This window comes from Suricata suricatta, chromosome 14 (assembly GCF_006229205.1).
Source record: "Suricata suricatta isolate VVHF042 chromosome 14, meerkat_22Aug2017_6uvM2_HiC, whole genome shotgun sequence".
In the NCBI taxonomy this organism is placed as follows: Eukaryota; Metazoa; Chordata; class Mammalia; order Carnivora; family Herpestidae; genus Suricata; species Suricata suricatta.
Window position 1 is genome coordinate 60,663,709 of NC_043713.1, and position 24,707 is coordinate 60,688,415.

Below are 24,707 nucleotides of genomic sequence, written 5' to 3' on the forward strand. Positions count from 1 at the left end.
AGCAGAGACTCCAGAACTGGAGTAGGAGAAGCCAACATATCTCTCTGTCGACTATCTCAGAATGTCATCGCTTCTTGGAACTTTCTTTTCCCCTGCCTCCCCCCTGCATACCACCTTCTGTAGCTGGAAGATGCTCAGGGCTGACTATGGTGTCTCACAGACTTCCACTTTCCAGCCACAGAAAAGAATCTGATCTGCTCAACGTGGTTCCAGGGTCTGCTCAAGGTGAGATCAGCTGAGTGAGGAGGAGGGGTAGTAGCTGGTCTCCAAATATGCCTACTAACAATTCCTTCCATCTCTGTAAGTGTAAGCTGCTTCTCTCATGAATACATGGACTCCATTTCCCCTCCTCTTGAATCTGGGCAGGCATTGCAATCCACTTTGACCAAGAGAATGGCACAGAAATGGCATTTTGCGGTTTCTGGGCAGAACTGCAAGAGGACCAGTAGTTCTTGATTCCTCTCTTAGGAAGCCAGCTGCTGCACCATGCTGTAAAGAAGTGCAGGCCAGAGGACTGAATGAATGGTTAGGGGCTTTGGGGAGACCCTGGAGGGGGAGAGGCCATGTGGGATGTTCTGGTCTCAGCCATGTCCCCAGCTGAAAGCAGACACACAAAAGACTGTCCACACCCCTGCCAGCTGAGCCTGCCAAGCACCCGCATCAGGAAAAATGATGAGTTTGTTTGAAGCCACTTAAGCTTTGGAGTGGTTACACAGCAACAGATACCTGAAACAGATGTCTTCAGCACAGCGTACCAGTGGTTCCCAAAGGGGCTGCTCCCACTCCAGGGACATTCCCTAGACATGTGCTTCTGAGGCCAGGGTGGGGGTCTGTTCTTTTTCTTTTGAGGACTTGGCAGAGAGACCTGGAATGTTGGCAGGTATCATGCCAGCTGCTGTCTCTGAGAGCCCTGGGATTCCCCTCCCAGCTCTGTTCTACAAACACATTTTCATGCCTCTCCAGAGAGGAGTGGAAGATGTTGCTCCACGCTGTCCACACTTGTCCTTAGCAATCAATGCAAACTGCACCAGAATCTCTCAGTCTATCCCAGTGTGCCTGGCTGGCTCAATTGGAAGAGCATGTGACTCTTGATCTCGGGGTTGTGAGTTCAAGCCCCAGGTTAGGGGTAGAGATTACTAAAAATAAACTTAAAAAATAAAAATCTCTCAATCCATCCCAATTTCAAGCTCCTAGGTAGAAAAACCTGACTGGCATAGCTTAGAATAGGGATGGTCAAGAGGGCAAATCAACTGTGGCCAAGTGGTATGGCAAAAAGGTACAAAAAATGTTGTGGCGACACTGTGGGTGGCCTCAGGGAATGGGCCTTATGAGTTGAGCATATGCCCTAAAAGATTCTTGCCACAAGAGGTCTCTGGGAAAATGGGTCCCTGACTCACCAACTTAGGACCCTGGTTGCTCTTATCGGCAGCAGAGCAGGACTTTCTCCTTGAACCACAGGGCATGGGTATGGTATGGAAGGTCCTCCCTGACTGGCTCCAGAGGAGCTATGCAGTCACTGTGTCTTCATACATGGGCCACTGAGCGTGGTCAGGCTCGGTGGAGCAGGCTGGGGCTCTATATGCCCAGGTGGGACCCAGGGGGAGGTGTGAGCCACCTGCCCATCTCCCTGAAATGGCAGCCCACACAGTGAGGCAGAGTGGAGTATCTTCACATGTTCTTTCAACAGGGCGGTGGGGAAAGAGGTTGAGCGACTCCCTAGGTGAAGATGCCTGAACAATGAACCAAACAGCTGCCAGGAAGGCAGAGAGAAGGCGGGTGCTCAGCTGGTGGCACAGGATGGCCAGAATCCCCAGAACCTTGGAGATGAGACCTGCCAATCACAGCGCCAGCCATGCCGACAGACCCTTCCAGAGAAACCTGTCTGGCCAGGGGCGCTACTGAAAGTGTAGTCACATGGCAGCCTGGGGCAGCCAATCCACAGCTTGACAGACCGAGAGCCACCATGGGACCTAGTTGGGATCCTCCAGATTCAGGAGTTGGGAGCTGGGAAGACAGGTAGGCATGGGAATATCAGGAAAGGGAGGATGTGTGGTTCCTTGCCAATAGGAACATGAGGATGTGTGGCATGGCAAAGGTAGCAGGTTGCTGCCCTGGCAGAGGAAGAGCTCTCTGGAAGCAGGGACCATGATGCACAGGGACCGTTAAGAAAATGGACCATGAATCCTAAGAGGCTTTAAGAGTTAGGAAGGTGCACACTAGGATAGAAGAGACATGAGCAGATACTTGTGTTCAAGCATGCATGTGAGGTCAGGGAGTCAGGGCATGGCCAGGTGTCATGAAGGCCGGCTGTGGCCAGACCTGCGGGAGATGGTGCTTCAAGGGCAGGTGCTCAGTCACGGAAGTGGGGCTGAAATCTCGACAAGAAAACTGTGTTCCATCAATACAAGCTTTATTTCCCTCTTTGGCTCTCCTGACAGGCCAGCAGAGCTCCTCCTGGGCATTCAGACCGCCCTGACCTCTGCTCAGGGCAGGGGCCAGTGTGGGTGGGGGGAGTTCTCCAATGGGGCAGTCCTCCACTGGAGCAAGAGGAGGAGCAGGGAATCAAGCATTGGGTGCAAATTACGGGCCTCACAGAGGGTCACTGTGGCCCACGTCTCTGGAGTCACTGCAGTCATCTGTCTCCACGACAGATGAGCTCTGGGGCTTGCCCTTGCTCACAAAGAAGTCATCATCGTTGTCCTCGTCCTCTTCCTCCTCATCATCCTGACTGTCCTTCATGTCCACGACTTCATGACACAGACCAGAGCCTCCATCGGTGCCAGAGAACATGGAGGGCTTGGGCTCCTCCTGGCTCTTGGGTTCCTTCTCCTCGACTGTAGTATCCTCCTGAGCTGGGAGGAGCTGAGGGTCCAGCAATGCACTGTGGAGACTGGGTTCTGTGTCCTCATCCTCTTGGGTGGACAGCTCTGGCAGCATGGAGGGGGACTCCATGTGTCTCGGTGGCACCCCCTGGTGGGCAGTGTTGCGCTGGGAAGCAGAGTCTCGCTGGGAAGCGGAGTCGCGCTGGGAGGCTTCCAGTTTGCGCAGCAGGCAGCTCCAGTCGATCTTTGAGGACAGGGAGATGTGGGAGCCCTTCACTTCCTTAAAGCCCAGGAAGAGGTCCATGAGTATCTCGGTGACAGGGAAGGAGATGAAGCCCAGCTGCTTGGAAAGGTTCTTCTCAAACTTATATTTATAGATGAGCAAGGACACAATCTGTTTCTCCAAGTAGTTGATGAGCTCCTGGTAGGAGGTCTTGGAGAGGTGGGACATGGTGGAATTGGATGAGATGGAGGGCAGTGGCATCTTCTTCATGAACTTGTAATTGGGGCTCTGTACAATAGCCAGAGAGGGAAAAGGAGACACGTCATGCCATTCCTGATGCCTCAGGATGCCCCTCGCACCCGAGACCCTCCATCCACATCACCCACACAAACGCCACGCTTGTTGCACTGGGGTTACAACCTTGCCACATCTGCTATGCTGTCTTAGTCAGCAGCTGAGCACTGGTCCTACATGTGGGTGACACCTCACTGTCCTCACACCCAGCCAAACTGGTCAGGCCTGAGGCAAGGCTGGTGATGTCAGTCACAGTGTCACCCAAACTGGAGGATGGATAACTTAGGCTCTGATAGATTCTCCCCTAGGCCAAGGTTCAGAGGAGGGAAGCCTGCCTGGGCCTCGGTGGGTGAGATGAGGTCAGGGGCTGTGCTGGATGTCTACCAGGGTGAAGCCACCTATGTCTCCTGAGCAACTCCCTCTCAGCAGACACACTGAAGGGTCCTGTTCTAGGTTACTGGGAGCACAGGGAGCTGGGCCTAGGATGTGGAGCCCCACTCTCGGCTTAGGCTGCTGTCCACAAGGGACAGGACCCTCCCCACGTAGAAGGGCCTCTGAGATTCACACGTAAATGTTACAAAAAGACCCAGAGTAAACACTTGGCTTTATTCATCTTCAACAATACCTGACAGTAACCAAGCCTGGATTTCTGCTCCCCTTCAGTCTGTGCCCTGCTCAGGTGGTTTCCACAGTACAGGGCAAGATACCTGTGATGGTGGCTAAGGGTGGTTGCTAAAGGAACCCTTCCTTAAGCCTCCTAGTCCCACCCTTGAGGTCACCTCTGGGTACAGTGAGGCAGGAGATGGGAAGAAGTTTCTTACCGAGGAGGCAAATGGTGAGAACATGCGGAGGTGGTGGGAGAAGCGAGGGCAGGGGGAAGTGAGAGGAGCTGTACCCTGTGTGGTGGGCTGGATCTGGCTGGAGGGCCCTTCAACCACGACCCCAGGGGCAGGCAGGGTAAGATGCAGTCTCCGCCAGGGCTGGGCCTTCTGTCTGAAGCTCTGGGGCCCTGAAGCAGGTATGGATGGTGTCTGGTCCTGGCCAGGAGCCTCCTGTCTGGGGTGGGGTGAGGGGACTTTGGGTTCTTCTGTGTGTGTCACCTTGAGCGTGAAACTGGTGGCCGCTTGGGCACTAGACATGGGGGAACCACTTTCCTTGACCTTGGCCCATCCTTTGCCCTTGGTGGTCTTTCTGTGAACCATCTTGGGGCTGAAGGCTCTGGTGGGTAGCATATCATAGGGATCCTCCTTGGCAGTGGGTATGGTTGGCTTAGAGCCTGGCATGGAGTCAGAATTGGGCTCTGTTGCAGGCTCCCATTCTGATGGGAAGAGAGGGCAGCCATCGTGGCGACAAGCACCTCTGAGCTTGTCCACAGCCTGGCTGACCACACTCTGTAGAGCAGGGAAGAGGTGGTGCTCAGCCAGAAAGTCCAGGGTCCGATGGGGCTCACGGAATGAACTGTAGCCAGGCAGGTCAAAGGATGCTGGCTGGCTCAATGAGGACTTGATCTCCTTATTAAACTTTTCCTTGAGGAAGATCAGTTCCTGTTCTCCAGGGCCCAGCTCTGATGTTTGAGGTGTGCCTGAGCTTGAGCCCAGCAGGCCTGAGAACCAGGACAGAGGCGGCTCCTGGGTCCACTGGCTGTTGGCTTGGCTGCCCAGCGAGTTCCACAGCAGGGAATCCCTCCGGAAGCAGGACTGACCCAGGCCTTTCTGCAGAGAGAGGGGGACTTTCAGGGGCAGCCAGTCAAGCGAGGCGAGGTCCATTGGGCTTTGGACTGGGGCCCATCCCACCCACCCTGCGCCATGGCCCTGGATCTCACCCCTCTGTTCTCCAGCTTCAGCAGCTGTTTGAGGTTCTTCTCCAGCAAAAGTTTGTCCCTCATGGGTGGCAGTGAGCCCATGCCATGGGTGCCCAGGTCACTGTCCTGGCTGTGGGAGCCCAGCCAGCCAGCTCTGAGGCTGCTATGGGAGTCAGACATGGAGCTAGAGCAGGATGGGTAGTTGTTGGGACGTCCAGTGCAGAGGCTGGGCCGGACACGGTGCCGGTGCACAGTACTGAGGCTAGGCCGGGCACGTACCCGCTGTCCACCCCTCGGCACCTCTATTGGGTCCTGCACCTCCACCAGCGGCACTCCAGCCTCTGTCTTCATGGTGGTCAGGCGTTCAGTGGCTTCCTCCACCACCGTCTGTAGGCTGTCCAGCACCTGGCTTTTGACAAGGAAATCCAGGAAACTACGAAAGGGTCGAGGGTCCCTTGGGTTTCGTCGGTGGCCATGCAGCCCTGAGCTGTCCGTGGGGGTGTACCTCGATGGTGGGTGTGGCACGTGGCCCAGCTTGGAGACTTGCCCCATTTCTGGGAACAGTGGCTTCTTAGGTGGCTGCACCAGAGCAGATAAGCATGTCATATAGGGCACGGATGCTCCATAAGGGATTGGGGGCCCTGGAGGTCCTCCTAGGGCACCAGGACCTGGGTGGGAGTGGGCAGTGAATGGAACTATGTTTTGGAGACAGGAAGTTCCTAGATTTGGACCCTGGCTCTGCTGCTGGAGGCTGTGACACCATGAGCATGATGGCCCCTCTTGAGGTCCAATTTCCTCTTCTGCAAAGTGGGGCTTGATTTCAGGTCACCCTACGCCTCCCTGACACATACATTTCACATATACAAGATGTGGCTAGGGAGTCAGAAAGCCCACTTCTGCCCTCACACAGGGCAGGACAGGAATGGACAATCACAAACCCCTCTGAGTCTTAGTTGTGTTCCTCAACTGTCCTTAGAGCAGACCAGTCCTATCTCCACTGCACAGACAACCACCTGTAGTCTTGACCCCTGGGCTCCCCATGGCTGTTTCTGAAACTTTGAGCTGTAGGTCCTGAGTAGACTCCATGCTTCCACTCTGGAGTACCAGTCTATCAAGCTTCTCCCCAGCTGCTGGAGGTCAAGGGACACAGTGAATGAAGTTTGAGGGTGACTAGAGCCCAGAAGAGGGTGAGAAGAGTGGTCAAGGTGATAAGGATGTCACTAAGAGACCCAGAGAGGTCAATAGGCACTGAGAAGGGGGGGGGGCTGTGATCTGGGTTGCTGGAGCTGGTGGGGAACATCTTGGGGGTCTTAAAGTCAGGGTCCGGCCAGACACACTTACCTGGGCCACATAGGTGGTGTGGCCGGCCTCATCATCTGCCAAGTATCCCGAGCGATGGCGGCAGCTAGTCATGCGGAGGGTGAACCGCTGGCTGTCTGCCTCCTCTTTCTCCGGCTCTGCTCAACCACGGATTCCTTTCTGCGCTGCGCGGGGAGATGGCGTGAGGGTCTCCCTGGGCCTCTAGGGGTCCGACTCTCCTTTCATCTGTCAGCCACTTTGTCAGAAATCCCGGGATCTACGAGTTCCTCGCTCCCTTCACCCCGCGTCCTTCACATGTCGGGCCCTTCCTCTGCTCGGAATCCCCTGGGTGTCTGCACACTGTCCATGTCCAGGGTCGTCGCGGGTGCAGTCCCCAAGGATGTCTGCATCCTGTCTCCAACCCTCTCGGCCTGGTGTCTCCGACCCTCCCTCCTAGACCTCTGAAGCTCTGGTGTCTGCCCTCGGCTCAGAGCCGACCCTCTCACCAGAGTCTGTGCCTCGCTCGGTGCCTCGCTCGGAGTCTGGGCCTGCTCCAGGGCGGTGACAGAGAACGCTGCAGGGCTTGTTCATTTACATGCTACGTCCTGATTGGCTCGCAATGCTTTCTAATTCCCCGGCACAATGGTTGGGGGCGGGACCCAGGCTGGCCCCTCCCCCACCGCGTCTGAATTTGCCCTGCCCACATTCACTGTGGGAAATTCAGGGGATGCTTCTGACTGCCCTAAGAGTGAAAGCCACAGTCTCCTCTGGTGACACAAGCACTTTCCTCCTGGGCCTCCTGCTCCTTTCTAGGGTCCTCCCCTCGCCCAGTGTGGGGGACCCCACGGGAGTCTTCAGCCCTCTCCCTCTGCAATGTCCCTGAGCGCAACGGTAAGAGTCCCAGCTCTTAAGTCACAGATCTAGCTTCAAAACCTAGCTCTGTTGTTGCCTGCCAGTGTGACTCAACCTCTTGTCATCTGCCCCTCCTCTGTAAATAGTTGAACTTCCATATGGGAGTATAGAGATTAAATCAAATCTGCATGCAACACAACTACCACCCCAGTAAGAGCCCTGTGTATCTTTACCTCCTTTCCCCCTCTGCCCAGTAAGCTCCTCCTAATAGCTCTCCCAGGAGTCACTTTACAAGAAGGACTGCCACACTCAACAGAATAACCAAAAACCCCATTCTAGACTCTGCCACAAGGTATTGTTACCTGTCTACCATATGGTGCTCCTTGGGAGTAGGAATAGAGGCACACTCCCCCATCTCGAATATTTTTAAGACCAGTAAGTGCTCAATAAATGACAATTTCCTCTTTCCAATCTGCTTACCCTCAGGGGCTCTGGCCTTTCCAGGATCAGCTTCCCAGGATTGGCTTCCCAGTAGAGAAACATAGTTCAAGTCCAACAATTCAATAATCACAATTAAACACAATAATTCTTATGCCAAGAGCTTGATAAGGGCTCTATAAGGACTCTGATCCATACAATGTCCCACTAGGAGTATATTATTTGTTACTCTCAAGTTCAGGTCTGCCTTCTCTGCCCCTGACTCAGAGGGTTGCTAGGGCCTAGGGGACCAGGGTAGACCCAGAGCTTTGGAGGTCAGTCGCAGCTCCACCATTGGCAGGGTTACTTTGGGCAAGCCACTTTTCCCCTCTGAGCCTCAGTTTCCTCATCTGTAAAAAAGGAATGACATTACCAATCTCATGCGCTGGACACAAATGCTGCACTTTCCATTGGGAAAATCAACACAGCCACACCACAATGAAAACTCTTGCTGTCAACCATGGTGACAATATAGTTATAAGTAAGGAAACCTTTTCTGGACCATAGAGGGGGAAAAAATGAGATTATGAATGTAAAAGTTGTATCCTGGAACAGAGCTCAGTTTGGGCAATCAAGGACTAATGCTTCCTCAAATGAAGCCATTGTTATACATGTTTCCTTTCATTTTCTTACTTAAAACTTCTAGAATTTTTTTAAAACCTCCTCTTAGAAAAAAAATCACCAAAGACAAATAGGCAATTTGAAAAAGCTCATAGTTACTATCAAAAAAATGAAATATTACAAGAATGAGATAACACTGATGTGATCATTATCTTCTCAAAACAACACAAAAACTTTAGGGTGGGGAGAAAAGGAATTGAGTTTGTTTATTTGTTTATAAAAATGCTGGAGGGTCACTATCCAGTAAGTTAACAGTAGTGACTTCCTTCATTTAAAAACACTTTTTTAAAATATTTATTTATTTTTGAGAGACAGGTCATGAGCAGGAAAGGGACAGAGAGAGAGAGGGAGACACAGAATCGGAAGCAGGCTCCAGGCTCTGAGCTGTCAGCACAGAGCCCAACGCGGGGCTTGAACCCGTCAACTATGATCATGACCTGAGCCGAAGTCGGACGCTCAACTGACTGAGCCACCCAGGCGCCCCCAGTAGTGACTTTAGGGAAGAGTAAAATAGGTTTTTTTTTTTAATTTTCCAATAGAGTTTTTTCCTCTATTTTTCATATGCAATATCATTTTTCCAGTTACCGAAAGTTCCGGGTTGCAATAAATCCAGCAGAGCATACGTGGTCCAGGGGATGGTTGCAAGGCCACCTTGAGACCGGTAGGTGGCGAGAACAAAAGCGAAGAGCAGCTGCGTGAGGGCGTGCGTGTCAGGGCGGAGCCTCCGACTGCATCTAGGGGTGGGGCCTAGATCCAGGCCTCTTAAGAGTCCGGGGCAGTCCGCGGAAGTATCCATGGCTGGACCGCGCGTGAAGCTGGTGGTCACCGCAGACGACTTTGGTTACTGCCCGCGGCGCGATGAGGGCATCGTGGAAGCCTTCTTGGCGGGGGCTGTGACCAGCGTGTCCCTGCTGGTCAACGGCGCAGCCGCGGAGAGCGCCGCGGATCTGGCCCGCAGGTGAGTGGCGGACCCCTACAGGGTCGGGGCCGGCTTGGGGATCCCCTGCCCCGCGGCAGCCACTCCTCCCGCTCGCGCTCCGCCTGCAGGCACCAAATCCCCACGGGCCTCCACGCCAACCTGTCCGAGGGCCGCCCCGTGGGCCCGGCCCGCCAAGGCGCCTCATCCCTGCTCAGCCCCGAAGGCTTCTTCCTCGGCAAGATGGGATTCCGGGAGGCGGTGGCGGCCGGAAGCGTATCTTTGCCCCAGGTGCGGAGGTGTGGCTGCAGGTAGATGCTCGCGAGGATCCCCAAGGCTCCGCCCGAGGGTATCGTGAAGCCATTAGTGGCAGGAGCTGGCGATGGATGTTTCCCTAGTTGAAACGAGCAGTCACACGGAGGCACCTGGAGGCAATCCTCCTAGTTACCTGCTCTGGGACGTTCAAGGTGCCTGTCGTACTTTCTCTCCAGGTGCGGGATGAGCTGGAGGCCCAGCTGATACGCTTCCGGCAATTACTGGGCGGGGACCCCACTCACGTTGACGGGCACCAGCACGTGCACGTGCTCCCAGGTGGAGGGCGTTGTTCCCCAGAAGGGGGTTGGGGGTGAGAGGTGGTCCCAAGTAGTAGGACGTGCTACTTCCTTATTCCGCCCCGCCTGCAGGGGTGTGCCAGGTGTTCGCAGAGGTGCTGCAGGCCAATGAGGTGCGCTTCACAAGGCTGCCGGTGGAGCGCGGGGTGGGCGGCTGCGCGTGGCTCGAGGCCCCCGCGCGTGCCTTTGCCTGCTCCGTGGAGCGCGACGCCCGGGCCGCTGTGGGCCCCTTCTCCCGCTACGGCCTACGGTGAGGCCCCCTGCCCCCTGTCCCATATCCTAGTGAGCCCGGCTGGCAGTTCCCCTGACAGCTATGTCCGTTCCTCAGCGTTGAGGCGGGGCAGGCGTCGAGTCATGGTGCCCCCATCCCAGATCACTGGCCTAGCCCTGCCCGTCACAGTCCTGCCCCTGATGCCCCAACATCCACAGGTGGACGGATGCCTTCGTGGGCCTGAGCACCTGCGGCCGGCACATGTCTGTTCACCGAGTATCAAGAGCACTTGCGCGGGCCCTGGAAGGCACACCCACGGGCCATGCCCTGACAGCTGAGCTGATGGCACACCCTGGCTACCCCAGTGTGCCTCCTGCTGGCGGCTGTGGTAAGGGCCCCGATGCCTTTTCCTGCTCATGGGAGCGGCTGCATGAGCTGCGTGTCCTCATGGCACCCACACTGCGGGCCCGGCTTGCACAGGACGGAGTGCAGCTCTGCGCTCTCCACGACCTAGATACCAAGAGGCCTGGGGAAGGGGTCCCTGGTGAAGCCACTCTGGAAACCTTCCTGGAGCACTCCCAGCCATGTCCCTGACAGCCAGGCAAACATAAATACCTGTTAGTACACAAAAATGGGCCAGTGTCAAGCCCTGGAACAGCCTGGAACCAGGCTGAGAGCTGGGGTCCAGTGACATACTTCCCTGGGCAGGACCCTGTCACCTCTGTGTCCAGAGCCTCATGGCTCAGAATGGTGGCCAGAGCTTTGGCAACCCATCTTGGCTACAGGTGACATCTGGGCCTGAGGCCTGCCAAGCATTTGGTGCCCTTCAAGCTGTCATGTAAGTTATCATCTTACTTGTTCAGATGTAGTAGACAGAGATCTCTGTATTAATAAAATATATGTCTTGTAAAGTTGGGTGGTTTATAAACTGTGCCCAGAAAACATTTGCAGACAACGGCAAAAGCAACACAGGGCCCAAACCAGGTCATTATCCCAGAATAGATATACAAAACACACTCCACGTTCTGGTTTTGTTCATGATTATTATTTGGGGGGAGAGGGGGTTGGGAGAAGCATGTCTCACTTCTTGACTTTTTGGGAGGAACTATAACCTCAGATTTTATTTAAGAAGTTGCCTGTTCCAGGCACCTGGGTGGCTCAGTCAGTTAAGCATCTGACTCTTCATTTCAGCTCAGGTCATGATCTCAGGGCTATGAGATTGAGCCCTGGCAGGCTCCATGCTAGGGGTGAAGCCTGCCTAAGATTCATTCTCGTGTGTGTGTGTGTGTGTGTGTGTGTGTGTGTGTGTCTGTGTGTGTCTGTGTCTCTGTCTCTCTCTCCCCCCCGCTCCCCTCTGTCCCTTCCCTGCTCACTCAAGTGTGTGAATGCGTGCTCTTAAGAAAAAAGAAGTCACTTGTTCTAAACAAGCAGTCCTTTGCCATACTAGGGACAAATAAGAGGAGATCCTGCAAGCCTATTTAATATTCTCCAGGAGGAACAGCTTGGCTCTAGAGTGTTGAAAGGCAGATGGAAAAATTATCCTGTCTCATTTAATCATGTAACAGTGGCTATGTCCAGGGACCAATGTCCTCATTTTATAGACTTAGAAGTAGGATTGACAGGGCTTTGAAGCTACCTGTACATTTTTCCACCATGCAGTGTCAGGCAAGGAATCGGGTGCCTAAAGAGCTCTCTTGGCCAGGGCTGCCTTGAGGGATGTACAGCTTTCTTTAAGAGGTGAGGGTGGGCTCTCGCTCCTCCTCCTTGCTCACCCTCCCCATCCTACACCTCTAACCCTTGACTATGGCTTCAGTCTTTTCTTTTGTGGCTCCATCTTCTACCCTAACCTTCGCTTGACCATGATTCTTCCAGCAACAGGCCCTTTCCTCCATGGTTGTGAATTGGAATCCCTTAGCCCTTCTGATTGCCTTGCCCTTACCTTGCTTCAATGCACTGGGGTCTGGCCATGTTCCTCCAGGATGCTGACTACAGCTGGTAGGGGTGGCCTGAAGGCAACCTATTGGCACAGAAGCTCCTTCGAGGGAGGTTCTGCTATTTTGAGAAGAGGTAGTTGGCTGTGTGGCTCTGAGGCTCAGAGGTATGAGTGGACAGGAGAGAGACTTGGGGTCTGCACAGATGCTAGATAAAGCTGTGGAGTCACCCAGGGAGGGAAAGAGGGGTGAGCAGAGATGAGGGCCCAGATCAGCCCTAGGGACCATGAGTGTTTAACAGTGGACAGGAGAGGCTGTGGCCAGAAGACTGAGGTCCACTTCACAAGGAGAAGGACAGTGAGAAGGCAGAAGGCTGCAGGCAGCACAGGGCCCACTGTGGGGCTGGTCTCTAGCACCCCACTGGGGAGATGGGGTATTCCTTATGTCAAACCTGCTGAGCACTGGGCGGCTTGGGCAAGGAGGTTACTGTTCTGCACCCATCAGTCGTGTATGGAAGGTCTGCTCTGGGCCAGGCAAGACTGGGTCCTCAGACTGCCTAGCCTTCGAGGAGTTCAGTCTGGCACATACATGGGCATAGCTGGTATGAATCAGACTGCGGTGGGAGGGGTAGGAACATAAAGTAGAGTGGAGGGTGAAAGGGGGGCTCCTAACCTAGCCAGGCCTGCTCAAAAAACTCTCTGGAGGAAGTGACTTCCTTTTCTGGGCCTTGGTTATGGTCTCCATCCACCATTGGGCAGTCCTTTCCACTCTGATCCTCTGAGGTGTGTACGGTGCCCCCAGGAACCCCCCTGCAAAAACATGGCCCCATCACCCAGGAAACAACCATTTAGCAAGTACCGCCTGAGCCAGCCACCTTCAGCTCTGCTCCTCTGGTTGGTGCCACTGCCCCACACTGCATGAGGGAAGCAGGGAGAAGAGGAAGAGCCAGTGCAAATGGGGAGGGAAGAAATAAGACCAGCTCCGGCTTTGCCTTGGACAGGGTCAGATGGCTGCCCTGCAGGGTGGAGCAGAGAGGTGCTGCCAAATGAAGAGAGTGGGCTGAGAGGCTGCCAGCCTATGGACTGCGCAATGAGGAAGTCCTAGGGCCCTTGCCAGGGAAGCCTCAGGAGGCAGGGGATGACAGAGCCAGGCTGCAGTGGGCATGGGAGTGATGAAGTAGGTGCATATTTTGAGCTGAACAATTAATACAGGCGTGAGGAAGGCAAGAAAATGGTGGCTCCAGAGTTGAGGAAATTGAGAGGTCTTGTAGAGCTCTGGTTTGGGGAATGGGGTGGGGACTGTGGGTGTGTCTGGGCTCCAAGGAGCCTGAGTGATGGAATGTAATATGCTCTGGAGCCCGACTGTAAAACCACAGGCCAGGTGTCCTTGCCTGTCACTGAACTTTCGTTTCTTCCTCTGTAAAAATAGGGATAATAGTGTCAATGGGGTTAAGGGTCACAGAGGATAAAGTGCTAGGACATGGCAGAGTACCCTGCCGATGATCAAGGGAAAGGACACCCCAGGAAGGTTCCTCGTGGACACCTACAGACCTACTGACAGGGCAGGTCTGGTCTCAGCTTGTGTCAAATTCCCACAGGGACTTAAGAGGCCTTGGAGGCAGGTTTCTGGCTGGACTCATTCAAGGAAAAGGCCTAGCCTCACCCTCAGGTGCACCCTGGTTAGTTCAGTGAGGCTGAACAAGATAGCCACCCTCTAGGGGCCTCAGTCTGCTCCTCTGCTAAATGTGGATAATACCACTCTCTCGGGACTGACAGGTGAACTGAAGTGATGCATATACAGAGGCCACTGGGCCCTCCCCTAACACCCAATGGGTCCCTCCTCCACAGGTCCCGAGGATCTGGATCTCCAGCCTTTTCTGCTTCCCTCCTGGGAAGACCACACACCTCTGCATGCCTCTTCTGGAAAAGCTGGGCATGGGGAAAGAAGAGCAGGTAGAAGAGACTGGGCCCTGGCCACCCCTCCCCCATCTCCAAGAACATAGGCCCCTGGCTCTGCCCACCCCCAGTAAGGAAGAAACCCACAACACCAAACCAGTGTTGGAGAGCATTTTTATTAAGGGCAGCAGAACGGGATCGCAGCATCTTAGAAAGCCTATTCTCCACCATTGGTGGGGGGCGGAGAGGGGGGACCCGGCGCACTTCAAGGAACCCGGTGCTTATGAATTCCTGAGTAGGCTTGGGTCAATGGTGGCTGCTTGACAGCTCTCCCCTTTTCCAGAGGACCCAGCTGTTTGGTTGTGGAGCAGCCAGGGCTGCCTGCCAGCATGCTCAAAGCCTGCCCTGGGGACTGCTGGGCTGGGGGGGGGGGCCGCCAGGGGGGGGGCAAGCTGCCTAGGCCTGAAGAAGGGACCACCCGCTGCCTCACTCTCTGAGGGCCAGGCCTCTGATGGAGCAAACCATGGGGTGCCATGCCAGGGCTGAGAGTCCCTCAGGGGCTGCCAGCTTTGACTAAAGTATTCTCCTGAGCACAGAAGTGAGGGGGCGACAGGCGGGCAGAGGTATGCTGGTAGAGAAATGAAACAATGGGACAGTTTCCAAGAATGGCAATATTTCTGGATTCAGAGAAGCAACAAGAACAAATGGTGGCTTATTTGGATAGCTTCTGACAGAATTTGGCATTTTAGTAACAAATCTGCATGTGAGTGAAATAAAATCCATTATCACCTTTCTGCTAATGAAGAGACATGGAAACACTGGCCCAGCACTCTTGCCTTCCTGGGCCCACGGGAGTCTCCAGAACCTCCCCCTGGCGTACCTAGGACTAAAGAAGCCAAATTCATTGCCACACCGCAGGGGCCACGCACCTAGACAACTAAACAACGTTTTGCTGCCTAACCTATCCATCATACCCATCTCTGCACAGGTAAAACCATCGTACAGGTTTGTAAACCCCAGAAAGATCTCAAGTAAGAGAACTAAAAACAGAAAGCAAGGTTTCTTTACATCATCTTCTCCATAGGATCTAGTTTCCCCCCTGCCCCCTCTCGCCCCTGAGAGCCAAGAAGGGCAGCCACCAGTGGCAGAAGAGGAGTTGGGGACACACGGTGTTTGGACTATTGGCTTCCTCTGGGTGTCAGTGACACATATTCTCTATTTCAGGGGCAGTCCCACTTGCTTTGAAAAGACATTAACATTCAAATCCTTACAAGTTCATCTGATGATAAATTCTAAGGTCAATTTTTATTTCTACAAAAAAAGGCAGTCAAAACAATATAAAACACATGTAAAGGATATTACTGAGTGAGCTTCAAGTGGAGCTTGACTCTGCAAAGGCTGTGAGTCCAGAGGGAGGGGGAAGGCCGTCTTGTTCCTGGGCTGGCCGGCTGCTCCGAAGGAAGGGGCCAGCAGGGCGCCGGCAACCCCAGACTGGTGCTGGCTACGGCTGAGTCACGCCAATTCCAGCCAATTCCAACCCCGCAAAGGGTCAAACTGCCAAGGGAGGGTCGCAGTGGGGCTGCGCTGCACTGAGGAGCTGGGAGGGCGAGCTCCGTGGCACATTCAGATGGAGCTCGTTGACAGGTGAGCGTGGTTTCACACGGACATTCTGGCTCTGGCGCTGTTGCCTGCAATGACCGGCACATCTTCTACAACGGCTGCAGGGAGGAGCATCAACCTTTGGCCTCAGGAGCCTCTCTGGCGAAAATATCTCACACAAGTGCCGGCTCACACAAATGCCAGCTCACACAAGTGCTAGGGTCCTCTGGTGGGCCGGCCCTCCCCTGGGGTCACCACAGACCTGGTTACCCCAAGCAGGCCAAGCCAAAGTTCAATCACGCACACAGACATCAGGGTTTGCCCATTTAATCAACGTTATTGTGGTAACACTGGCCAGATTTTTACATTAGAACTGGGCCTCCCTTTCCACGGCTTTTTCTTTTTCTTTTTTCTTTTTTTTTTTTCTGGTGATGAGGGGGAGGTGGTGGGGTGGTTGAGTGGTAGTTTGCTTGTTTTTATGTTTGTTTGTTTGTTTTTTAAGGATGTTATAAATTGGAGCCACGAAAATTTGAACCAACTCCCACACAGGGCAGTGCAACGTGGGAGTAGGGAAGCCACCAGAATCACCAGGAGTGGTCTCTTCTCCTTTGCAGAGGAGATGGGCCTGGGTCTGGGGAAGTGAATGAATGAAAAATAAACCAAATGCAGGAAGTTACAAGGGCAGGGGAAGAAAGAGAACTGCAACTTTTTTTTCCTCTCTCTCAACCTTACGGGCTAAACGTTAATTGAAAAATTTGGATCAATTTGGACAAGAAAAGTAATACCATTCTTTTAAAGGAGATTGAAGCAGTGATTTTTAAAACAAAGAAAGCAGAACTAGAACATCTTAAGTTTTTAATCCTTTCTTTTACAGGTTACCTAGACCACTTTTGATTAAGAAAACTGTAGAAAGTTAGTAACTGCCACAAGCAAACGCCAGGCGGCGGCACGTGTCAATTTTCCACAGAGTCCTGCTTTGCGGGGTATCTCAATGCGCTGCTCGAGGTCTCCGCTCACACTCGCTGGAATCAGCCGCGGCAGAGTTTAGTCCACAGGTCGCTTCTCCCCGTATTTCTTTGTAAACTCTTCAGCGTTCTTACAGAATTTTTTACGGTCCTTAGAGTATTCTTCAGCTAGGTCAGCCCGAAGTGGGTGCTCGGGCTGGGGGTCGTTCACCAGTGCTATGAGGGACTGGATTACTGCCAAGAAAAGGACCAGGCACCGCTGGTTAGAAAAGTCTCAAAAACGGCAACTTTGACTGCAACACTGATTTATGATTTACATCGACGTGCTTTTACGAGAAAGCAGCCTCCCGTTCATCCAAAATTCTAACCACCAGGGCACAACCCATCTATGCTCTGTAGCTGGGAGAAGATGCTGAGCCACAAGCAGCTAACAACAGTGGTTAACTGGTCAGATTGACACCTCCAGCTCCTCCAGGAACCTTCCGGAATGGACACCCTGGGGAGCTCCCAGTCACTCTCACTCCCCACTTCTCCCAAATTGTGGAGCTCTCAGGCCTAGCAAGGACACCTCCTCACATGCACATATACACACTCGCACACATGGGTGGAGCTTCTCTAGGGTAGGGACTGGGTGACATGTCCCCCACCACGATAAGTTCAGGGGAGTTTCCATAAATGTGTACTGAGAAAGCAAGACAAGGAAGGGTGTGTGACAGGTGTTACTCTCTGAATCCCAGAGGCAGAAATCATGAAGCTCAGTGTGAGTTCCACAATGCTCTCCCAAAGTACAGGAAGTCCTAGATGTACTGGAAGGCTAGCCCTGAAATGGGCAAAGAAGGTGGGAAAGAGAGATCAAAGGGGAAGGCACAGAAGGTCCAGGAACCCCAAGCCTCCTCACCTCAGAAGTGAGGTGCATGCAGCCACTGTGCCTTCTCCCACATGCTTCTCCTCACCCAAACCTGATTAGGACCGACCCCTCCCCCCACCCCGGCCCTAGAATGCTACGTTCCTTTCCACTGCCATGTTCCTAGTAAAAAGGCATCTCACCTCTGGATTACCGAAGCCACGGACTCTTTTGCTGGGGGCTGTGTTTTTTACCCTAGCATTACAAATTATGATTTTTACCTGCTACTGCTGGCTGAGTAGGCTCAAAGCCACAACTGCCAATAGTGGATGAGTGGGGGTCTGAGTGGGGGGGACAGCACAAAGTACTCCTGGCCCGGCACCAAAATACCACCTGCCCCCCACTTCTGCCTATTAATGCTTCCCCCCCACTTCTGTCTATTAATGCTACCAGGTGAGATGGGGCAGTTGAAGGTTCCTATGATCATGGTGGGCAGGGGCGAGGCCGATAGGGTCCATGCTGAGTAGGGAGGAGGTAGGCAGAAAGGGTGGACTGGGGAGAGCAAGCAGGATTGAAAGGCCTGAAAGCCTCTCTGTAGGCTAGGGCAGTTTCTAACCCAGTCTCCACACCACCCTCAGGGGCAGGTATTACCACCTCCCACCTGTAAATATCTCTAAGAGAAAGCAGGCCCTGGAAGTGTATTTCTGTCTGTGTATTTAAGATTTATCCTTTCTATATTTTATTCTTGTGTAACAGCAGAAACAATGATAAAGCTATTTTGTTCCTATTTCCCCAACTTCAACCACTGGTATTCCACTATTTGCCATATTTCCACATATAGTGACTAAGTGACTAGTTATGTAATCTATTTCTCTAAATCACCTCACTTTTAAAAATATAAACATTTTTGGGGCACCTGGGTGGCTCAGTCGGTTGAGCGACCGACTTCGGCTCAGGTCATTATCTCGTGGTTCGTGGGTTTGAGCCCTGCATTGAGCTCCGTGCTGACAGCTAGCTCAGAGCCTGGAGCCTGTCTTCGGATTCTGCGTCTCCCTCTCTCTCTGACCCTCCCCTGCTCACTCGCTTGCTCTCTCAAAAATAAATAAAAACATTTATATATATATATATATATATATGTGTGTGTGTGTGTGTGTGTATATATATATATATATATATATATATATATATATATAAAGTCAGTGGCTATATATATATGTATGTATATATGTGTATATATATAGCCACTGACTTAATTTGTTAACTATTAAGACGGGTTTTTCTTTTTTTTTAATTTTTTTATTGTTTATTTATTTTGAGAGAGCGAGTGAGCAGAAGCAAGGGAGGGGCAGAGAGAAGGAGAGACAGAATCCCAAGCAGGCTCTGGCACCATCAGCGCAGAGCTTGATGCAGGGCTTAGATCCATGGACTGCGGGATCATGACCTGAGCCAAGATTAAGAGTCGGACACTTAAACCAACTGCGCCACCCAGGCACCCCCAGACTAGTTTTGCAAAAGATGATCAATTTGTAAGTTTGCTGTATCTATTTAATTCTCGTCTGGGAACTTGCTTTTGCTTATTTGATCAAGTCAAAATATTTTCTAATTTATTTAGTTGTTCTGATGAGTATTTCATTCTTTCTTTGTTCGTTTGGGTGAATTTATGGCTCCTCAGCTAAACTGTAATAAAATCTAGCTGAGTTTACCTTGCTTTGATAGTAAGGACACTGAAAGGTGCAACAGCTTTTCAAACTACCACTATGGCCCCATCCCGTGATTTTTCATACATAAAACAGCACACTCATTATATTTTACAAATGATCTACCCCCTTTTTTTTAAATCTCTTCCTTGACCCAATTGCTCCTCAGAAGTATTTTCCCCCCCTCAAAATGTAGAGGCTAAAGAACATAATCAAATTTTACCTCCCACTCTCAATGTATACAATCAGAGAATAAAGGCTATAAAAATTTCCTTGTTTTTAGTCTTAGTTTCTTTGTAATAGGGGATGTAAACAATATCCGTGATGTTCCCCCCCCCCCCGCCTTTTCATGGAGATCCGGGGGCTCCATTCTCAGAATAAAATGTGAATGGTACGTCACCCCATCCCTGAAGGCTGTCCGATGCAGTAGCCTTCCACAAAATGTACAAAATCTAATTAATCTTAACACCATATTATATTTGAGTCCTCTTTCTAAATTTTATCCACTTCATTTGTTTTAAGATTATAATGTAGGGGAAACTAAGGAATTATTTGATTTTTCTCTTTATATATTTTGTCGCTATTGTCTGGTACACACAGAATCCATACTATGCTGCCTTTGTTAGAGACTCCAATTTATATGGCAAATCTTATTCAACTACCACACTAAGCCCTTGCTCTACTGCTAAGATATCTGCTAGAATCAGATACACTGCTGTAGAAAACTTTGTTTTCACATTCCTTTCTTCTGGTATTATTATTGCCAACTCTACTACCTCTCTGTTTAATACAGTTTTGCTTTGTTTCTTGACTACTTTGTTTCCTGCTACTTTTGCTCAATTTTTTTAATGTTTATTTATTTTTGAGAGAGACAGAGCATGAACGGGGAAGGGGCAGAGAGAGGGAGACACAGAATCCAAAGCAGTCTCCGGCTCTGAGCTGTCAGCACAGAGCCTGATATGGGGCTTAAACTCACAAGCTGCAAGTTCATGACCTGAGCCAAAGTCAGACACTTAACCGACTGAGCATCCAACTTTGGCTCAGGTTATGATCTCAAGGTTTGTGAGTTCAAGCCCCACGATTCTGTCTTTCTCTCTCTTTGCCCCTCCCCTGCTCTTGCTCTCTCTCTCTCAAAAACATACAAACATAAAAAAAAATCTTAAAAGTATACAATTGTTTTTAGTATATGCACAAAGATAGAAGAAAAATAGAAGAACGTAGAAAGAAGAATAGAAAAACAGAAGTTGGCATTACTATTTCACTCCAGAACATGTTCATCATTCCAAAAACACCCACTCTTATAAACAGTCACTTCTAATCCCCTCATCCCACCCCTGACAAACCTTAATCTTTGTTTTAGCTCTAGATTTGCCTATTCTGGACACTCCAGGTACAGCTGATTCTAGTTTGTTTTGCCATAGTTATGTACTGTAAAGGTGCCATGAATGCTGAATTACACAGAGAGACTCAGCCACAAGTGACCTCAGGGAAGACCAGCTACAGAACCATCCAGCTGAGCCCAGCCAATCTACCAATTGAGAAATACCAAATTGTTATTTTAAGACATGAAGCTTTAAGGTGGTATGTAACATAGTAATAGATAGCAAAAACAAGGAAGCATGGCAGCAAGTGCCAGGGACAACATGTGTGATGTATGTGAGGACAAGCTATAGAATGGTTTCCCAGAAAGAAACCCTAACTGCCCCAAATCACAAAATAGCAAGTCTGCCCATCATTTGACACCTAACAGTACCCTGTACCAAATTTTTATTTTTAAAAAAGCCTGCCAACAAGTACAGAAAGAATAAAAAGCCTATCTTAGGTATCTGACAGGTGTCTAATTTAGGGATGGAGGGGAGCCCGGCATTTTGGCTACGCACCACATCTGGCCGTCCTGAGTAGCTAGCCCCTGAAGCAGTACAGAACACTTTTGTGTTTGTATTTCCTACAAACCTTGATACTCCTGGTCCCACTCCAGTTCTCAGGTAAGGTGGGAGCTCTTGTAACTTTGAGTCCTGGCAGTCTGAGCTACAGGGCAGCCCGCCCTGGAAAGATTTCCCCTCCCTGGGCATGGTGTTTGATACAAACAACTCGGTAAGGGCTCCCGGGGTTGTGTGATGGGCTGACAAGGCATTCCTGAACAAATGCAGCTATGGCCTTCAAACACAGACTAGGAATTTGTATAGAAAAATAAAACAAAACCAAGTATGTGCACTTAAGAACTTCATCAGCTCTTATAAACATCATGTTGTCCATGATTGAATTCACACCCACTGGAGATCTCTCTACTTGGACTCAACATTTAGACCCATTCATTTCTACTACTCAGCTATGAAAGCCTGTTGCCAATTTTCATAGCAGTTATTTCAAACAAGAGAGGCTTACTCAGCTTCCCGTGCAAAAGGATTTCAACTCCATCTTCCAGGGGTTCTGATGAAAAATGACTATTATTAGTCATTGAAAAACCATCCGAGGCCTTCCAGCCTCATTCACTCCCTTTAATCTGAAAAGACCGGATAGTGGTTCAGGTGGCTATGTAAAAGAAAGCCACAAAAGAACGAGATTAAACGTTCAGAAGTTCTGGAGTTAAATAAAAACTAGACATAGTCCATAACAAAATTTAGATACTTCCAAGGGACAAGAGAAGACCAATCATAATAATGAATCAAGTACCTTTCTCAGAAAAACGAGCAGGTGTGTGTTCACACAGAGGTACCTGGACACATGCCACATCCAATTGAAAGGAATCCCAGGCCCATAAAAGCCAACTTTGTGCTTTCATCTAGGCACAAAGCCTTTGACCATGCCCCTTCCCCCCAGCACCACCCACTCTGAGCCACTGGCATTGTGTTGCCCGCCAGGTGGCTTTGATTTGCGCCCTTCTTTTAGCCTGGCAGGGCCTCTCCAAGTTTGAGTTCATGTGGTAACTGCTATGTCAGGTCACCTTAAACACCATTCGCCCTTTCCCACTCAAAGCAGCCCCACAATCCTTCATGAAAACTTCCAGTGACAGTGCCTATATACCCCCTCACCACACAGGCAGCTGGGCTGGTCTATTTACATGTGTCCCCACTGGTTTGTGAGCACAGGAGGGCCTCCTCAAATATCTGAGCAGGTCAACGGTTTGACTGAGGTGTGCCCTGTCCACAAGGAGTGGCGGAACCTCAGTAGCACTTGTGTATGCACTAGAGTTGGGTCAGGTAAGATTTCTCTGGAACTCTGAGACACGGCACTGGGACAGTATCCCCAGAAGATGCACCACCAGAGAAAGACACAAGAAGCATGCCTTACCTTGGTCGGTTTTGGTTGCTGGCTTCCAGTTTTCAGCACTAATTACTGGCAGACAGACCTGCCCCTTTTCATCGATGTTCGGGTGATAGATCTTTGTTTTAAATGTGATCTTCGGTGGTTTGAATGGGTACTCTGCTGGAAAGTTGATTTCGATTCTGAAGGCCCCCTTATCATATGGAGGGTTGTCCTGCAGGGAACAAGAAAAGATCAAAATGAACACACGACAGCTCAAACACCTGTAGCTGAGACAGGACTGTCCAACTGTTTACTTGAAAAATCCATTTATTTCAAGTAGTATGCCAACTAAAGCCTTGTCACCTTTAGGGCAACCAACAATTGATCAATGTTTCCAGAGTAGGATGTCCACAAAGCCACATAAAGGTCTGTGATTGGCCGTGTGGTCTATCTTTGTATCCTTAATAGATTTTGCTTGTTTGAGTAGTTTTAGGTTTACAGCAAAACTGAGAGAGAAGTAAGGGTATCCCCCACTTTCCAGAAGTTTGAGTGATGACACTTCGCTTTCATGAAAGACCTATGTTAGTACCTGTTTTGCTAGCCAACAGAAAGAAATCTGAAGAGGATTTTCGCTTTTACCAAAAAAGGCAAAAAGTAAAAATAGCATTCAGCATTTGTTTTGCAACAATCATTTAGAGAGTACTGCACCTGGAGTGGCCAGAGTGGTGGCGCCGCTAAGTGCCTTCTTCAGGAACTACACTCAGCATCTCAGAGTCAAGCCGCCGGAGCTTTGAACTGTATCTGTAAACATCTGTGCTTTACCTAAACTTCTTTTGTGTATCTCTTAGCACGATGTGTCCTAAGGTTATCAGACAAGCCTCAGAGGTTATTTTTGGGGTCTGGGAACATTAAACATTTTTTCCATATAAATTAATGGTAACTATTTCTTTGCTTTACGCCATTTTGGCTTACATAAGGTTTCCTAGGAAGTCTCTAGTTGTGTGTGTGTGTGTGTGTGTGTGTGTGTGTGTGTGTGTGTGCGCGCGCGCGCGCACGCATGTGCACGTGTGAGTGTGTGTTAAGATTTTATTTTTAAGTAATCTCTGCACCCAACACAGGGCTCAAACTCACAACCCCGAGATCAAGGGTTGCATGCTCTACCAAGTGAGCCAGCTGGGTACCCCAGAATGCTCCACTGATAGCAGGGGAAAGCTGTACCGAATTCCTGTATGTCCCCTTCTCCGCTATCAACACCCCCCATAGAGTGTTACTATTGATGAACTTACACTGATAGCTCATTATTACCCATAGTCCAGTTGTATCAGGGTTCACTCTTGGTCTGCATTTTGTTGGTTTGGTATGGTCATACATTATAGGTGGAATCATACAGTATGTAGCTGTCTCAGATTGACTTCTTTGACTTAGTAATATTCACTTTAAGATTTTGTCATGTTTTTTCATGGCATAATAGTTCATTTCTTCTTAGCACCAAATATTTCATTTTTTGGATTTACCACCACTTATTCCAAGTTTAGCAATTATAAATAAAGCTGCTATACACATCTGTGCAGGTTTTTGTGGATATGTATTCCTAACTCCTTTGGGTAAACACCGAGCAGCAGGATTCCTGGATCATAGATTAAGACTATGTTTAGTTTTGTCAAAAAATCACCAACTGTCAGGGTGCCTGGGTGGTTCAGTCGGTTAAGCAACCAACTCTTGATTTTGGCTCAGGACATGGGATGGAGCCCTCCAGCGGGCTCCACACTAGGAATGGAGCCTACTTAAGATTCTCTCTCCCTCTGCCCACTTGTGCTCTCATTCTCATTCTTTTGCTCTTCCTCTCCCACTCCCTCTTTCTCTCTTTCACACACACAAACTAAACATTTAAAAATCACCAGCTGGAGCGCCTGAGTGGCTTAGTTGGTTAAGCATCCGACTTTGGCTTAGATCATGACCTCAAAGTTTGTGGGTTTGAGCCCTGCCTCGGGCTCTGGGCTGATAGTTAAGAGCCTGGAACTCGCTTCAGATTCTGTGTCTCCCTCTCTCTCAGCCTCTCTTCAGCTCAGATTCTCCCTCAAAAATAAACATTTAAAAAAAATCACCATCTGTCTTCCAAAGTGGCTGTACTATTTTATATCCCTACCAGCAACAAATGAGAGCTCCTCACCAAGACATCCTCCCCAGCATTTGTTGGTGTTAGTGTTTTAGATTTTTTTCTATTCTAATAGGTGTGTGGTATCTTATTACTTTAGTTTGCAATTCCCTAATGATAATATATGTTGACTATCTTTTCATATGCTTATTGCCATCTATTTATCTTCTTTGGTGAGGTATCTGTTCAGATTTTTTTGCCCGTCTGAAAATCAGATTCTTATTATTTTTAATATTTTTTTGTACATT

General features: G+C 50.4%; 3 protein-coding genes across 8 annotated transcripts in view; 1 reads left to right on the top strand and 2 right to left on the bottom strand.

Moving 5' to 3' along the window:
* Positions 1 to 2,393: 2,393 nt before the first annotated feature.
* On the bottom strand, positions 2,394 to 7,066 carry CCDC116 (coiled-coil domain containing 116). Of its 4 annotated transcripts, none has more exons than XM_029922810.1 (5): positions 6,946 to 7,066; positions 6,482 to 6,624; positions 5,162 to 5,719; positions 4,494 to 5,051; positions 2,394 to 3,333 (listed from the first exon to the last, which is right to left on the bottom strand). In XM_029922810.1, the coding sequence occupies exons 2-5, from the start codon at positions 6,551 to 6,553 to the stop codon at positions 2,590 to 2,592; spliced, it is 1,932 nt and encodes a 643-aa protein (XP_029778670.1). In that variant the 5' UTR covers positions 6,554 to 6,624; positions 6,946 to 7,066; the 3' UTR covers positions 2,394 to 2,589. The 4 variants fall into 4 exon arrangements, with proteins under 4 accessions (XP_029778670.1, XP_029778668.1, XP_029778667.1 ...); XM_029922808.1 differs by having other exon boundaries at positions 4,161 to 5,051; positions 6,482 to 6,619; positions 6,946 to 7,061; XM_029922807.1 differs by having other exon boundaries at positions 4,161 to 5,051; positions 6,946 to 7,061.
* Positions 7,067 to 7,222: 156 nt separating this feature from the next.
* YDJC (YdjC chitooligosaccharide deacetylase homolog) lies at positions 7,223 to 11,038 on the top strand. Its single transcript, XM_029922811.1, has 6 exons — positions 7,223 to 7,330; positions 8,971 to 9,347; positions 9,437 to 9,596; positions 9,797 to 9,896; positions 9,989 to 10,166; positions 10,346 to 11,038. The coding sequence occupies exons 2-6, from the start codon at positions 9,184 to 9,186 to the stop codon at positions 10,719 to 10,721; spliced, it is 978 nt and encodes a 325-aa protein (XP_029778671.1). The 5' UTR covers positions 7,223 to 7,330; positions 8,971 to 9,183; the 3' UTR covers positions 10,722 to 11,038.
* Positions 11,039 to 14,113: 3,075 nt separating this feature from the next.
* The window catches only part of UBE2L3 (ubiquitin conjugating enzyme E2 L3), a 52,386-nt gene continuing 41,792 nt past the window's right edge, over positions 14,114 to 24,707 (bottom strand). For all 3 annotated transcript variants that reach the window (XM_029922812.1, XM_029922814.1, XM_029922813.1), the window contains 2 exons: positions 22,350 to 22,536; positions 14,114 to 16,751 (listed from right to left, as the gene is read on the bottom strand). In XM_029922812.1, coding sequence (XP_029778672.1) covers positions 16,597 to 16,751; positions 22,350 to 22,536 — 342 coding nt within the window. In that variant the 3' untranslated portion in view covers positions 14,114 to 16,596. The remainder of the gene's footprint in view (positions 16,752 to 22,349; positions 22,537 to 24,707) is intronic.